Source organism: Canis lupus, chromosome 1 (genome assembly GCF_011100685.1).
Source record: "Canis lupus familiaris isolate Mischka breed German Shepherd chromosome 1, alternate assembly UU_Cfam_GSD_1.0, whole genome shotgun sequence".
NCBI lineage: Eukaryota > Metazoa > Chordata > Mammalia > Carnivora > Canidae > Canis > Canis lupus.
In genome coordinates this window covers 89,238,344-89,254,562 of record NC_049222.1, presented here as the reverse complement: position 1 = coordinate 89,254,562, position 16,219 = coordinate 89,238,344, and the positions used below count along the sequence as shown (strand labels likewise).

Here is a 16,219-nt window from a genome sequence, read left to right as displayed (position 1 = left end):
CACGCATGCGCAAGAGGACGAGCCCGCTGACAGATTGGCGGCGGCGGCGGCGGTGGCCCCAGCCCTGGCCCTGGACCGCGGGGAATGGGAATCCCAGGTCTCTGAGCGCCGCCCCCGCCTCCCTGCCCCCGACATGGCTCAGGAGAAGATGGAGCTAGACCTGGAGTTGCCTCCGGGTGCTGGCGGGAGCCCGGCGGAGGGCGGCGGCAGCGGCGCGGGCGGGGGCCTCCGGAGGTCTAACAGCGCCCCCCTGATCCACGGCCTCAGTGACACTTCGCCGGTGTTCCAGGCCGAGGCGCCGAGCGCCCGGCGGAACAGCACGACGTTCCCGAACCGCCACGGCCTGCTGCTGCCGGCCTCCCCGGTCCGCATGCACAGCAGCCGCTTGCACCAGATCAAGCAGGAGGAGGGCATGGACCTCATCAACCGAGAGACCGTCCACGAGCGCGAGGTGCAGAACGCCATGCAGATAAGCCACTCCTGGGAGGAAAGTTTCAGCCTGAGTGACAACGACGCGGAGAAGTCCGCCTCCCCGAAGCGCATCGATTTCATTCCGGTGTCACCAGCGCCGTCACCCACCCGGGGGATCGGGAAGCAGTGCTTTTCACCATCCTTGCAAAGTTTTGTGAGTAGCAATGGATTGCCTCCGAGCCCTATTCCCAGCCCAACGACTCGGTTTACTACCCGGAGAAGCCAGAGTCCCATCAATTGCATTAGACCAAGTGTTCTTGGACCACTGAAAAGAAAATGTGAAATGGAAACTGAGTATCAGCCAAAGAGATTTTTCCAGGGCATCACCAACATGCTTTCTTCTGACGTTGCACAGCTGTCAGATCCTGGCGTGTGCGTATCGTCTGATACCCTTGACGGAAACAGCAGCAGCGCCGGATCTTCTTGTAACTCACCAGCGAAAGTCAGCACTACCACCGACTCTCCTGTGTCGCCTGCCCAAGCGGCCTCTCCATTTATTCCAGTAGATGAACTTTCATCTAAGTGATTCACCCTCCCATCCCGAGACTCGTTGTTTTCTGTTTTTGTTTTTGTTTTTGTTTTTTTTTGCAATGGAGAGAAAAATCAAGTTGGAGCAAGCACTGAACTTTGTCAATTAATTTGAGGCTATTTCCTATTCGACCCTTTCCTTTTTTTTTTTTTTTTTTTTTTTTGGAATTTCCTGAGATGTTGTTACTCTAGAGAACTTTTATGTCAGGTTCCTGCGGGTGCCCTTGAATTCAGTGTAGTGATATTTTCAGACGTTTTCCAATAAGTGTGTTGAAGCATACGTCTTTATGCTGCTAATATGTTTAAATACATATGTTATCCCTTGATTTTTTAAAATAATCGAGAGCTCTATTTATTTATGGGATTATTAAGTTCTGATGCAAATATAAATGTTGAATTAATCAGTATAGTAAACTGATGTTTTAAAATTCCATATTTCATGCCCACACTAATTTTTGATGTTATTTTTCCAGTGGTCGCTAATTTCTATTTGATGGAGGATAACCTAGTTACTTACAGCGGTTTTTAAAAATATGTTAGTTATAACATAGTGATCCAGTGGTTGTCTATTTTACCCAGGAATCCTCGGATATTTAATTTTCTGGGTACACAAGTGGCTGTGAGGGGGGAATGATAAAAACAAAATATAAAAGTTTGCAACAAGTCTTTTTAAATTAACTATATAAAAGTAAACAAACGCATTTTCTAATGAAGTTTTAATAGTAATTCTAATAAGTCATGCCAATATAACTACAGAAAAGTTTAAAAATTTTTTCTAGACCAGAAAGTGCATTCTCTTGGGTATAATCCTGAAGGGACATGGGACAGTGCCTTGCAGTCTTAGCCCACTGTACATAGGCTGAGACCAGGTCCTTTGTACCACTGCAAACTTAAAAGTTTCTCAGATGTAGAGAATGTGGGAAGCCCTGTTGAACTTCACCAGAGCACCCAGGCAGATAAAAATCTCTCAATCATTGATATGCTTTAAAATATCCAATTGTGCCTCAGTGAAAATCCCTGCCAACAAGGAGCCAGAGCAACTTTTGGCTGCTTTTCTGCTCTGCCCATCTGTTACCTTCCTGGTTTTCCCTGGCTCAGGAAGGAAGCCGCTGTTTCCTTGCCAACAGGTCCTTCCTCTCCACCTCCCACCAAACTAGGGCATCATCGGTTAGACAGAGGTACAGTGTGACTTGGATTTCCGACAGTGAGCAACAACAGAACTGTGGAATTGTTGCAGGAACCTGTGTAGTTAAAGCCACAGCTGGATTTGACTGCCTTGGGGATGCCAGTTGATTAAGGGTCAGTGACTTGAAAGAGAAAAAAAAAAATCAGTGGAGAGTCACATAGGTAAATCGTTATTTAACTTAGATTTTGTTAAAGGTAGAATTGTGAAATGTTCTTTTCTTTGCCTTTTACAACTAAGACAAAATATGAAAATATTTAATAACAAATGTTTTTATATTATACCTTCCTATATCTTCCTTTACTAGATAGGTAGAAAGAATGGCAGACAAAAAAAGGGGAAGAAATAAAAGAGACCAAGACAAAAAGCTCCGGCTTTCTTTAAGTAACTGCCTACAGAGACTTTAACAATTATGTGGAATTTTTTTTTACAACTACGAGAATAAATGGAACTAGTCAACTTTTGAAAGTTGCCTTAAGAGTTCAATGAAACTATGTTGAGGGTAAGATTGTGTCCACAGGCTTAAAATTCTCTGTTCTGGGTAATAGTTCATGTGTGCCAGTCCTGACCTTGTTCCTCCAGTATGTCCAACTTCCTGTTGGGTACCTTGATCTGCTTCCAGACGTACTGTAACCTCAGCATCTCCAAAACAAAAGTTAGTATCTTTTCATCGAACCTGTTCTTGAGTTACCTAAATTGATGTGCTCGCTGATTTTCTAAACGAGAAACCATAGAAAGCGTTTTTGACTTTCCCCTTTTCCCTGTCACATCCAGCGTGATCACTCAGTTCTGTCTACTGAAGTGAACCTGAGACCTCTCCGCTACACTGCTTCTGTTGCCTCTGATTCAGCTTAGGTTCCAGCCTAAGTGATTTCCCACCTCCCCTCTGGCCTGGTCTTCACCCCACCTCTAAAGTGATCTTTCTGATATATAAACTTGATTTTCCCCCCTCCCGCTTGAAAACTCGATGTGCATCCTCATTTCCCACGGTGTAGGGAATGCTTTCTGTAACCTGGCATATAATACTGTCCTTCGTGAACCGGGCATATTGTAAAACAGCTTCACAGCTCTGCTCATCCTACCCCGACACACATCCTTCCTTCTTACTCTGCAAACACTAGACTACTTGATATTCTTTAAATATGCCATGTACTTTCATGTGTTGTGCCTTTGGATGGATTGTTCTTTTCCCCTAAAATGCCATTCCTGTCCTTTTCAGCCAGGCAAGTGCTTTGTTTCTTTTTTTATTGCATGTTAATTTAACTATGAAAGAATGTATACCTGCTGATTATAAAAGTATTTAAACAATGCAGATACCTATATAGTAAAAACTGCAAGTCTGCCTTTTACTATGTAAAATTCATCTTCCCTTCCTGTTGCTAATTTCTGTTAATTCAAGATATACTGTATAAGATGTTTTACCCCTCATTTTCATGTATATATGTATATAAATTCAGGAACCACCACGCCCTTGACATCTCTTCCTTTTCTTTCCTCCGAATCTTCTCCAAGTCTTAGTGATTTTCTTTTCCAGAATCTATTACTTTGTTTTCATCTCTGTTGCCACCCCAACCCAGGCTACCATTCATTTCCCTCCGAGACTTCTAGCGTAATTCCCATCTCTCCCTCTCACACTGTCTCTGGTAGGCTGTCCATTCATTCTCCATACAGCAGCTAAAGTAATCCTCTTAAAATTGCATATCTGATCTTCCATCGCCCAGCTTAAGGCTTTTCATTTGCTTCCTGTTATGTTTGTGGTATACCAAAATACTAATTCTGGCCCGGGAGGCCCTGGGGGATCTGACCCTTGCCCCTCCTTCTTGTTTTCTGTACCCCACCCTCACTGGCTTGCTTCCTTCTCATTAAATACATCATCTTCTCTCCCATATTAGATCCTCTTACCAGATCATTTTCTCTGAAGGTACAGGGAAACCTTCACATCCATAAGCTTATTTTTCTATATAGGTGGTAAATTTTAAATCAGATGAGGCTCTAAGAGTTTATGTAGACCATTTACATTGTCATATTATTGTTCATAAACTTAGTCTATTACTTTGTAGACTGTAAGGGCTTAGGTCACGTGAGAACTATCCTTCAAAAAACATTTGTAAGATATGAGTATTGATAAGCTATAAACTCTGCTGAAAGTCCCAGTGCACATATCAACATTTAGTTAAAGTACAGTCTGTTCTATATAACAAACCTCTGTGGTATATTTTCCTTTATTTTGTCTGTTATAAACATTATGAAAATGGAAAAAAAAATAATGGTCACCAAATCTGCGACTGCTGGACGTCAGAACCTTTAAGTGTACTTAAAAGATTGATTGTAATCAAGAATAACCTGTATCAGGATGCCTTCCAGTAATTCAGGTTTATTAGGTTAGGTCAGCTGGTCATACACCTATAGAAGAGACAACTCTTAAATATTTGGCAGTAAGATGGGGAAAGTGACCAGGCTTATGAGGGGAAACAGGACTAAGATTTTTTTTTTCTTACGGCCACATTTATAGAGGAGTACAAAAAGTTTGAAGATCCAAGAGAGAGGTGGAAGATGGGAATCATTGCCAGAACAACAAACCAAGGAAGGTGATGTAAACTACATTTCCAGGGTAGCATCAGCGTATAGAAGAGTCAAGGGACACCTGGGTGGCTCAGTGGTTGAGTGTCTGCCTTTGGCTCAGGTCATGGCCCGGGGTCCTGGGATCAAGTTCCACATCAGGCTCCCCAGTGGAGCCTGCTTCTCCCTCTGCCTCTCTCCACGTGTCTCTCATGAATAAATAAATCTTAAAGAGCCTGGGAAAGGAGGTCTGGAGGCATTTTATTTTTCTTTGAAAACAGAAAGAGTGAAAAGACCCAAACAAAGATATCAGTACATGTTAAATTGATTTGCTATTGCAGGAGTTGATGGGTGTGGAGGAAGGTATATATAAAGTGGAAAGGATTTGTTTCTGATTACTCTTATTTTTTCAATTATTGAGTAGTCTAGGATATTTGAGTGTGGACGGGAGTAGATTTAAAAGCTTTAGCAAAAGAAAGAGTTAATGTTGCCTTATGAAAATTGTAAAGCAGTGACTCAAGGTCAAAAGGCAGGTTTACTAGGCCACATTGGATGCGAGGTTGCAGTTGGATGACAGATACAAAAGAAGTGGTTTGGATTGACCTTGGTTTAAGAATTGGTCAAGCCAAGAACACCTGGGTGGCTCAGAGGTTGAGCGTCTGGGTTCGGCTCAGGTCGTGATCCCAGGGTCCTGGGATCGAGTTCCACATTGGGCTCCCTGTGGGGAGCCTGCTTCTCCCTCTGCCTGTGTCTCTGCCTCTCTTTCTCTCTCTCTGTCTCTCATGAATAAATAAATAAAGTTTTAAAAAAAAAATTGGTTAAGCACATCTAGGTTGAGTCCAGTGTATGGAGCAATTAAAGATTCTGCTAAAAATGTGGCTGAATTACTGGCCAAGGCCTTGAGGATGGTAACAAGTTAGCAGTGAGTGATGGACGAGGCCCCCTTTCTCAAGGCCTAAAAATCAGCCGTGACAAAGTATACAGAGAATTGGATCTCATGCAGAACTCCTGCTTCAGTTTTGCCCATATTTTTCATGGCTAATTTGATTTTGTTAGAGAATCAATCCTCAATCAGCAAGCCTTGAGTTCCGCTTATATGATTAAAAAAAATTAGATTGCTCCCTGTAGGCAGCACAGTTCTTTATGCCTGCCCTAACTTGCCATCCATGTAAAAAATTGTCTTAAAAGTTGAAATGACCTTTCTATTAAAAAAAAAAAAGTTATATATAAAATACTTGTTATGTGTCAGGCACCGTTCTAGGTACTAAACAATTTCACTTACTCTTAATCAATATCATCTGAGAGATAAATGCTATTGTCATTTTACAAATGAGGGAGTGGAGGCAGAGCGAGGTTAAATAAGTAATTTGCTCAAGTTTCTAAAAGTGGGTGGTAGGCAGAGTATTGTAGTAGTTAGGAGCACATGCTGTGGAGCCCAGCAGTGGAGAGGATTACGTGGGTCAGTATACGTAAAGTCCAGCAGTGCCAGGCAGTTTCCGCAGAAATGTCAGCTGTCATCACCTGGGAGGTTGTCATGATTGTCATCTAGTGGGGACTGGCTAAGGAAGCCTCTCTTGATCCCCCTTGGCTGATGGAAACTTGCATTGACGCTCAGTGACAGTATGCTGTCTACCCTTCAGGGCAGCCTGTCCTTTTATGAGGTCAGTGTTTTCCACTTTGGAGGGTCTTTCTTTCAGCTGACATGTTCATCTGTAACTTCCATTGTTGAATTCAAGGCTGTCTCTCTGGAAAATGCAGAACAGGCCTTATCTCCCTCTCTCTCTTAGGTGATAACTCTTCCTTCACAGATTGGAAACACTGATCCTCTGTAATTACCTTCTCTTTGCTGCTGGCTTTGAGAAATCTGGAGCAGTTTTTTCACTGTTTTTCCCCTGCGAAATAGGACTATCATCCTTTATAGCCAAGATTTTTAAAAGATTTGATCCCTTCAAGACTGCTTGCCTTCCCCAGTGGGAAAGCAAAAGATGGCCTGATAACATGACCCATTGCCGGTAACAATAATTAGTAATAATTAGCACTAATATTTTTTGAGCACTAAATTGAACACCTAGACACTATTTCCAGTGCTTTGTACATATGAGTTCATTTAATTCTCAGGACAGTTTTGTGGGGTAGGTGCTGTGATTATTTCCATTTAACATGAGAAAACCAAGTACACTTTCTCAAGTCTCTATTCCTTTTTTTTTTTTTTCTTTTTGAATTTAGGTCTTTTTGTTGTTTTCTTATGAACAGACTTTTTCCTTATTTGAAATAAAGTCTATTTTCCAGCCTACTCTTGCTGCCACTTATATGTTGAATCAAATGATACGTTTATTTAAAAGGATGATTTTAGACATATTAAAGGAAGCTCTCAGAAGAATTGTTTTCTTTAGTAGTAGGAAAAATTAAATTGGTATAGAAATAAATTGTGGTTTACATATTTTCAAACTGATTTGCTATTTGAAATAAATACCAAAATACAAATTTTAGACTATTTTCTTAAAAGTATATGTATATGATTTGTTATATTCCAGTTATACAGTATCCTTGATTGCCCTTAGATTGTCATTCCAAGGGAAACAAAAGCAAGACTATTTTGACTCCCCCCCCCCAAAAAAAAGCCCTGTAAGTTTAAAATGTATCATATTTTTTCCTTTCTTTTTAATTGAAGTATAATTAATATAGAGTTAAAGTAGTTTCAGGTGTACAGTATGATTCAACAATTCTGTACATTACTCAGTGCTCATCAAGATAAGTGTACTTTTGGGGAGCCTGGGTGGTTCAGTTGGTTAAGCATCTGCCTTCAGCTCAGGTCATGATCCTAGGATCCTGCTCAGCAGGGAGCCTGCGTCTCCCTCTCCCTCTGTCTACTACTCTGCCTACTTGTGTGCTCTCTCTGTCAGATAAATAAAATCTTTTAAAAAAAAATAAGTGTACTCTTAATCCCTATCACCCAGTTCACTCATCACTCCACCCACCCCCTTCTGGCAACCACCAGTTCTCTGTATTTAAGAGCTTTGTTTTTTTTTTTTTTTCTTCTGTTTCTTTGTGTGTTTTGTTTCTTAAATTCCACATATGAGTGAAATCATGTGGTATTTTTCTCTGACTTGTTTTACTTAGTATTATACCCTCATCCATGTCATTGCAGATGCAAGATCTCATTCTTTTTTGCGGCTGAGTACTATTCCATTATACATACCATGTCTTCTTTATCCATTCTTCTATTGATGGATATTTGGGTTGTTTCCATATCTGGTTTTTGTAAACAATACTGCAATAAACAGCGGTGCATATATCCTTTCAAATTAGTGTTTTTGTTTTCTTTGGGTAAATACCCAGTGGTGGAATTACTGGGTTATAATTCTAATTGTAAATTTTTGAGGAGCCTCCATACTGCTTTCCACAGTGATTGTACCAATTTACATTCCCACCAAGATTACATGAGGGTTCCTTTTTCTCCACATCTTCGCCAACACTATTTCTTGCCTTTTTGATTCTAACCACTCTGACAGGTGTTAAGGTGATGCCTCATTGTGATTTTGGTTTCCATTATTCTGGTGATGTTGAACATCTTTTCATGTGTCTATTGTCCATTTGTATGTCTGCTTTGGGAAAATGTCTATTCAGGTCCTTGCCTATTTTAAAATCAGATTATATGTTATTTTGATGTTGAGCTGTGTAAATTCTTTATATATTTTGGATATTAACCCCTTCTCAGATACATCATTTGCAAACCGAAAAAGACCATAGACAGTAATCTGTTCAACATCAGCGGTAGAAACAATTTTCTCTGTCTCCTCAGGCACGGGAAACAAAAACAAAAATTAAGCTATCAGGACTATACCAAAATAAAAAGCTTTTGCACCCAGAAGGAGACTATCAACCGACAAGGCAACCTATACTGAATGGGAGAAAATGTATCTCTTTTTAGAGGGAAAGTAACAGCAGGATTTAAAGAAGGATCCAAACCCTTTTATTGCCTAATAACAAGCTTGTCTTCTTTTTCTACAAGAACTCTCCCCAGAGGGCAGAGATTTAAATTCAGAACAATTGAGCAATCTCTGAGAAACTTTATTATTTTTTAACTTTACCTCCTAGGAAATGACTTCACTGTTGAATGAAAGGACCAAAAGAGGAAAACTTTGCTTTGAGTACATTTTAGAATTTGTGCTTAGACTTCAAGTTTCATGGTGTCATGTTCCTACGTTAGACATTTTGAAACAAACCCATCAAAAGGTGCAATTTGTTCCAAAGGGTTAGTTATCATTTTCAAAGTTCAGCAGGTATTTAAAAATCACTTCAAAGGTGACTTTTAGTTGTGTAGCTTGTGAAAATGATTTTATAACAGAGAGAGGTTAGAGATAACATCAAATACTCAAGTGTCATGCACATGCAATCTGAGGTACACAAACGTACACACATTCACGTGTGCACACGCCTGACCTACTTTATGAGCCTTGATCTGTGTACTTGGAGTCATAATTGAGCTTTCTTCCCATTCTAGATTTCCTCTCCTTTTCTCCTGATTCCAAGTGCTACCCTAAAAGAGAAATGGGTTTGTGTCTAGGATCTCTTTGTGCCTGAAAGCTACTTCTCTTTTTTGAACTTCTAGAATAAGTATGTAGGGAGATGTGAAAATCAGTAACAGGTTCTAAGGCAGTATGACTGCAACTGGAAAACAGAAAGCCTGTTGCTTTTATTGTCCCATGGAAGTTCAGTTCTGTATCCATGCCAGGGGTAGTTCTGGTTTTTTTCTAATTGCCTACAGTGGTCTTCCGAGCCAAACTAACATCTAGGGCTTGGCTAGCAAGGCATGTTGTGAAAGAAGACAATTGAGAAAGATCTTTTGTCCCCTTGGAAAGTCAAGTGGTTGGTTGAAGTAACCATTCCTGTGATTCAGGCAGTCCCTCCCCCTTAATTGAAAGAGAAAGAACAATTTTACTCTTGCAATGCCAGGAGGATTACCGGAGCTCTGGAGAGACCGGTAGCTAGTGAGTGTTGGTATCTTCTGAAAGGAAAAATATGAGATGTTGAGGAGGGAATGGCAAGTGAGAAATTGGGTATTTCTTTTGGTGTGGGAGCCTTCTCTTGGACTCTTGGGAGCTCCTTGTTGACTAAACCGTGACGTTGATGCTCATTTCTTCGTGGACCTTTGTGTACTCTTTCTTCCAGTTCTTTTGGGACTTGGAGTTAAATCAAGATATGTTTATGAATTTCTTTGAGCATCTTTCTTTTAATGTTCTCTTCTTTTGAGTCTTCTGAAAAGATAGTAAATGATAATAATTATCCTTGTCAGGTTACTTGGGGTCAAGCATTAGAAGTCTTGGAGTTCTTTACCGTACCAATTTATGCTAAGTTTCTAACTCTGAATTAAAATTCTAAACCTATCTGTAGGGTCTTTGTTAGGGCTCCATTTTACCACACTACTTCCTACCAGATTTTTCCCCCTCCACATGTCCTGGGAATTCTAGGACTCTAATGAGCTACCTGAGGTTCCTCAGGGCTTCATGCTCCCATATGCTGTGTTTTGATAAGCTGTGTCCTCTACTGAGAATGGCTCTTCACCTCTCCTTTTTCTACAGTCTCTACCAGCCTTCTTTCATTAACTCCTTCAAAACTTAACCCAAGAGGTACATGTTCTGGAAAGCCTTTCTTGATGGCCCCTGCCTCTCCAGCCCTAGCCAGTTAGATGACTTTCCTCTGATCCTGTTAAAACCCAGTGCTTCCTTCTATTAAGTGTGTTACCAGCTGATATTTGTATGGTTTCTTGTCTCTTTGCCATGTGCTTAAGCAAAGGCTCAGCCTTTTACTCCTGCCCCTAGTATCTGTGCAGAGCACATTCTAATTGCTAGAGTTTACATGGAATAGATGAGTAATGGATAAATGGGTGAAAAATTGGCACAGGCTATTTTTAAGAGAAAGGAATCCAGTCATGTGACTGAGCGTGCAAAGAGACTAGAAATTCACTTTTTGAGCAATTTTGACTTGAGCATCTATTATATGCACTTCATACTGGCTAGTCTCTTAAGGCACATCAGTAGACAAAGACTCACGCCCTTGTAGAGCACACGTTGTGCTTACATTCTAACAGTACTAGGAAGGATGACCACATATATAATAAATAATTACATAACATGTAGAGTGAGGAGAAATGAGGAGGTCAGAGTGGCTGGAGCAGAATTACTGAAGGGTAAGGTAGTCAGAGGGGCTGAGAGAGGTGGGCAGAGGAGGGATTGTTGCAAGTGTAGATATCATAGGGTCTTGTGTACCATGGAAGGATATTGGCTTTGATTATGAGAGATGGAGAGCCATTGCAATGCTTTGAGCCTAGAAGTGGCATATCATTATAAGTTTTAAAAGGAACACTCTTGAGGCACCTGAGTGGCTCATTTGGTTGAGTGTCTGCCTTCAGCTCAGGTCATGATCCCAGGATCCTGAGATCAGGTCCTGTGTTGGGCTCCCTCTTCAGTGGGGAGCCTGCTTCTCCCTCTGTTCCTCCTTCTCTCTCTCCATCTCAAATAAATAAATAAATAAAGTCTTAATAAATAGATGGGAGGGATGGATGGTTGGTTGGATGGTTGGACGACTTTTTCAAAGATGATAGTAGATTTTAAGGGGCAGGTATAGAAGCAAGGGGGCCACCACCTGCAATCCAAGTAAGAGATGGTGGTGGTTTGGGTGCAAGTGGTAGTAGTGGAGGTGGAAAGAAGTGGTTATATTCTATATTTTGAAGGTAGAGCCAACAGATTTAAGATGGCCATGAGAGAGAGAAATGGATAATTGCAAGGTCTGGGGATCTGAGCAACTGGCACAGTGGAGCCACCATCACCCGAGATGCAGAAATTTATGAGTGTGGTCAGATTTTTGTTTTTGGCTTGTGGAGTTAGGGGCACTAGTAGCTCAGTTTTAGATGTTTAAGTAAACGATCCTAATTAGACATTCAAGTGGAGATGTCAAGTGAGCAGTTAGTTATGAGTCTGGAGTTCAGGAGAGGGACTGGACTGGAAATACATTCTTGAGAATCATCTACCAATAACTGGATGGTTTGTAGAATCAGGAGAACACTTGAAATCACTAAGGGTCACATGAATGAGTGTCAAGAATAGGATAAGAACTGAACCGTGGGGCACTCTGTCACAGTAAGAGGACACCGAGAGGGGGCAGCCAACGAGGTAGGAAAACCAAGAGAATATGGTGGCCCAGAGACTGTGTGGAAGGAGACGGAGTGACCAGGTGTGTCAGTCGCACCTGATCTGACTAGTAAAATGAGGACAGATCACTGAGCGCTGACTTAGTAACACAGGTGTTACAGGCCACCTTGGTGAGAGTCCTTGTTGTGGAGCGCTGGGCTGGAAACCCTATCAGAGTGGCACAGGCCCCCGAGTGGAGTCCACCCCCTGGCTGAAGAAAGTGAGTTATTTCAGATCATTGAGAATACAGAAGAACCCAGGTAGGGTCATCGTCCCTACTGATCAATTGTTTATAAGCATTTCCCAAGAAACATCTTTTTACATATATGTGATTATAGTCTGGGCAAGAAAAACAGGACAAAATAAAATGTTCTTTCCTTTTTGATTTTTTGTTTGTTTGCATTATTGTGAGGGGAAAAATCTATAAGTAAATGTTTTTACTCCAAACATGAGTAAACTATAAAAGCTAAAGGCTTACTGATTCACTTCTTCATGAATTCGTCTGATTCATTTTATTCCCTTGTCATCTATTTTTGATGGCTTTTTTCCACTTATAAATTGAAATTTAGTTCCACACCCGTGACACAATTACTTCTGTACGTTTGGCCCAGTTTCTTAACCCAGAGACATTTTCCTCTTCAGTGAGTGCTGTGAATTTTTTTTTAAGTAGTTCATTGTCCTCTTAGAGTTTTATTTAGGGACCGATTATTTTTTTCGTATTCCTTTTCAAAATTATTGTCGAACGGTGGGAGAGGAGGGCACCAGTAATGATAAGGAAGAAAGAATGCCTTCTTTGCGTTGAATTGCTCAAATTTCATTCTAATTATAAAATATTGTCAAGCTCATTCTTGTGGGTTGGGCAGCCTGTCCCAATCCTTTCTAGAAGAGGACTCGGACATCTAAGCCAGATCTGTACCCAGGAGAGAACGTTGCCTGCTCTGGGATCCGCTCTCTCCTGATACTGCATTTCTGTCTTCCAAGACTCCAATCAAGTCCTGCTCATTCCATGGAGCCTCCTCTGCTTCTCCTGGCTCTAGGTAGTGTGGGTTTCCTCTGCATCACTGTACTGCCTACTGCCTTTAGCCCTTATTTTGTTGTTGATGGTGTGTGTTTAGGGGTGGGCTGGGGAGGTAGTGTTACCATAATGGTTAAAAAGCACAGCCTCCACAGACTGGTAAAAACTGCATTTCAGACCTAGCCTTTCCACTTCCCAGTTCTGTGATTTTAGGCCAATGTCTTAATCTTTGAGTGTCTTGGCCTTTTCACTTGTTAAATGGGTATAACTCCTACCTCAAAAGTAGTAAAAATTAGAGGGGACAAGGCATGCAAAATTACTGACCAGGAAACTGGTGACCTAAATAAACGGGAATCTGAAAAATATGTGTAATATATGAACTAAGCACCTGTCTCTATGGCACATTTCCTGGAAGAAGGGGATACTGACTTATGTAGCTTTCCTAATACCAATTTTTAACTATGGAAAACTCAGTGTTTATTACTGACGATAGTTGGTGTTTGGGAAATGGTGGTCGGGGTAGGGGGATGCATGCTCATGGAAATATGTTCTGCATGTCATAGTGTATTTCGTTGCTGCCCATCAGTGGGTGCGTTAGGTTTTAGGAAACCTTCTAGACTCAGACTCTTACAGTGCACAGTCTACGGAAGTGATGTTACAAATTTTATGGTATAGGAAGTCAGTAAGTTTTCCTTTTAGTTTTCCTAACACTCATGAAAATTGCTGAGTTTCTTCCTCTTCTTGACATTTCACAGCCCAGAATACAGAAAGCTGCTTTGATTTTCACACAGTCAGTCAAATTCTGTATAGTTAGGAGAGGAGCTTAGATGACTTTTACTTTTAAGTAAACTTTCATAAGCCAGGTATTTTAATAATGTGAAAAAAGATGAGAGGAAATAGCCAAATGGGCTAAAATACACACACACACACACACTCTCTCTCTCTCTCTCTCTCTCTCTCTCTCTCTCTCTCTCTTTCTGGTGATAAAGCAGAGAAACTTTAGAAAATTCTAACAAGCAAAAAAAGTACACTGAGATGCCACTGTTTATACTCCCATGTATATCATCCTGGGCTTTGTCTGTGATAGAATTTGTGTATATAACTTTCATCCCAAAATGGCACTATACTGTAGAGTCAGCTCCATAAACTACTGTTTTTCATGTAATATACAGTGAATATTTTAAATATACTTCTGCATCATTTTACCCTCTGTGGCTGTACTGTGTTATAGTTAACCAACTATTTTTGGCTCTTTAGAACGTTTCCGGTTTCTTCTCAGTTAAGTGTTTTGATGTATGTCAGAACAACTTTTGAAATTCAAAGACCCCCCCCCCCAGAGTTTTCTTGGACATGCCAATATTAAATAGCAGATATGTTCATTTCAATTAAATTTTGTCCACTTTTAAAACATTCTTTTCCAAGTCCATTTTGAGTGATTTATTTAGTGGTAACATTTGGAGCCCCTTTGTGTGACTGGGGGAAAAAAGTATAGTTCCCTGGAAATATTGTGTTTTTCAGATTTTTTTTTTTATAAATCTGCAACAGCCTTTTCCTCATTCAATCCAAACTAGAGAGTTATGAAATGTCACCAGGAAAATGTTGCCCTGAGGTTTTTATCTCCTAAAGTAGAATGATCTTTAATTGAGAGTTAGTAGGGTCACCAGTAGGTAGGTTGTTACAGTTTGCTATTTCAGTGGAAGAAAGACTGAAACGTGAGGGATGGAGGGCAGGTGATGAAGGAGGAGACCAGTTAAATAGATATCTGCCCCACAGACTTAAGATCACCACTGTTTCCATCTTTCATACCTCTAGCAACTTGAGATCCCAATTTTCCAAGTTATTCGTGATAGCAAATATTACCTCCAGCTGCCCATTGAAAGTCTCAGAAATCTTGACATTAAAACTAGCATAGTTCTGTTTCATGCACCAAGAGATGACAAAAATCCTTATTACATCATGTTTGTCAGTATTAGGATTATAAAATATGGTCACCAAACTTCTAAGTCTTAGGAAAAGGAATAATAGAGATGACTTGATCGTTCATTTTGCAATAAATGTCTGACGAATACCTACGATGTAGCTAGCTGGCACTGGGCTAGGGACTGGAGTTACAAAGAGGGATGAGCAAGGCCTTAAGCTATCTAGATGGGATCCACATACATACAGATAAAAACCTAACAGTGCTTTGTAGTACTTTTTTTTTGTGATATATAATAGTCATATTTCCAAAATGGTACTGGAGTTCAGAGGAAGGGAGAAACAAAGGTGTTTTTAAAAGAAGCAACTCATTACCAGATTGATAAGTGAAGAGGTATAACAAGAGACAGGGGGTCCACGAAAAGTGTCATGGATTCTGCAAAAGACAGTTTTATTCTGGGAATTTCCAGCAAACAAGAATTGTAATCCTCATGTAAAACAGTTCTTGAGTTAAGGTTTTAAATTTTCTTTACTAAAAATAATGTTTTCTCATTTTCCTGTAGCTGACTTTTTAAAAACCTGATTATTTGTTTATTCCTTTTTACAAAATTATTAAATCATTTTATCTTTAAAAAAGTAAATGAAATAGACATGGCTTAATAATATGTTCGTGTCACTACTTCCCATCCCAGTGACATACTTTTTTTTCCTGCCTTGGATTTAATAGCTTAGAATTATGGCTGTTCACAAAGAGAAAGATAGACTACACAAAGAATCTGTAGTTTAAATTATTGACTAAATTTTTTGTGCTCTTAATAATACTTCAAAATACCATGTACATCAGTTGGTCTCAGCATTGGAAAAGCCTTGGGCTGTACATTCTGAGATTTGAAAAAAATAGATTCACAGTGGAAATGAACCAGAGGTTTAGACTAAATAGATATGTTGTAAGAGAACCATAATGATCTTATTTAAATATTTTCCACATTAAAGCAGGCATGTAGTACTGTTATGTTATAGCCATAATTTTTTTAATAAATGAATTTGCATCCATCATAATTTTTTTTATTTCTCTATGGAATTTCACATACTAAACAATGCGAATACTTGAAGCAAATAATCTTTTGGAGTCCAGATTTGAATTAAACTTCTTCCAAGTATAATGATTCCTTTATTAATTTTGAGCTTGTTTTATAAGCAAGGATTTTTTTTTTTTTTTTTTTTTTTTTTTTAGATTCGAGAAGCCCAATTAACAAAAAGTCTGGAGATTGATAAGTGGGGTGAATTTCTGATATGGTTGTAATGTTGTTCACTGGGTAAATATTTCTTGCACACCTACTGTGGGCCTGACCTTGA

The 16,219-nt window shown here is 40.0% G+C and overlaps 2 protein-coding genes across 6 annotated transcripts in view; both read left to right on the top strand.

Moving 5' to 3' along the window:
- PIP5K1B (phosphatidylinositol-4-phosphate 5-kinase type 1 beta) overlaps positions 1 to 16,219 on the top strand; it is a 299,484-nt gene that overhangs the window by 78,040 nt on the left and 205,225 nt on the right. Inside the window, exon 1 of one of the 5 annotated variants that reach the window (XM_038527141.1) lies at positions 12,917 to 12,968. The exons of the other annotated variants lie outside the window; for them this stretch is intronic. The gene's annotated coding sequence lies outside the window, so the exon portion shown is untranslated. Of the gene's footprint in view, positions 1 to 12,916; positions 12,969 to 16,219 lie in introns of those variants that run through there. 5 annotated transcript variants of the gene reach the window in all.
- Positions 19 to 2,650, top strand: PABIR1 (PP2A Aalpha (PPP2R1A) and B55A (PPP2R2A) interacting phosphatase regulator 1). The gene has a single exon (XM_038527144.1). The coding sequence runs from the start codon at positions 134 to 136 to the stop codon at positions 995 to 997; it is 864 nt and encodes a 287-aa protein (XP_038383072.1). The 5' UTR covers positions 19 to 133; the 3' UTR covers positions 998 to 2,650.

Excerpts from the sequence above, each read along its gene's own strand:
- PABIR1 (XM_038527144.1), top strand. The coding sequence starts at position 134 with ATGGCTCAGGAGAAGATGGAGCTAGACCTGGAGTTGCCTCCGGGTGCT.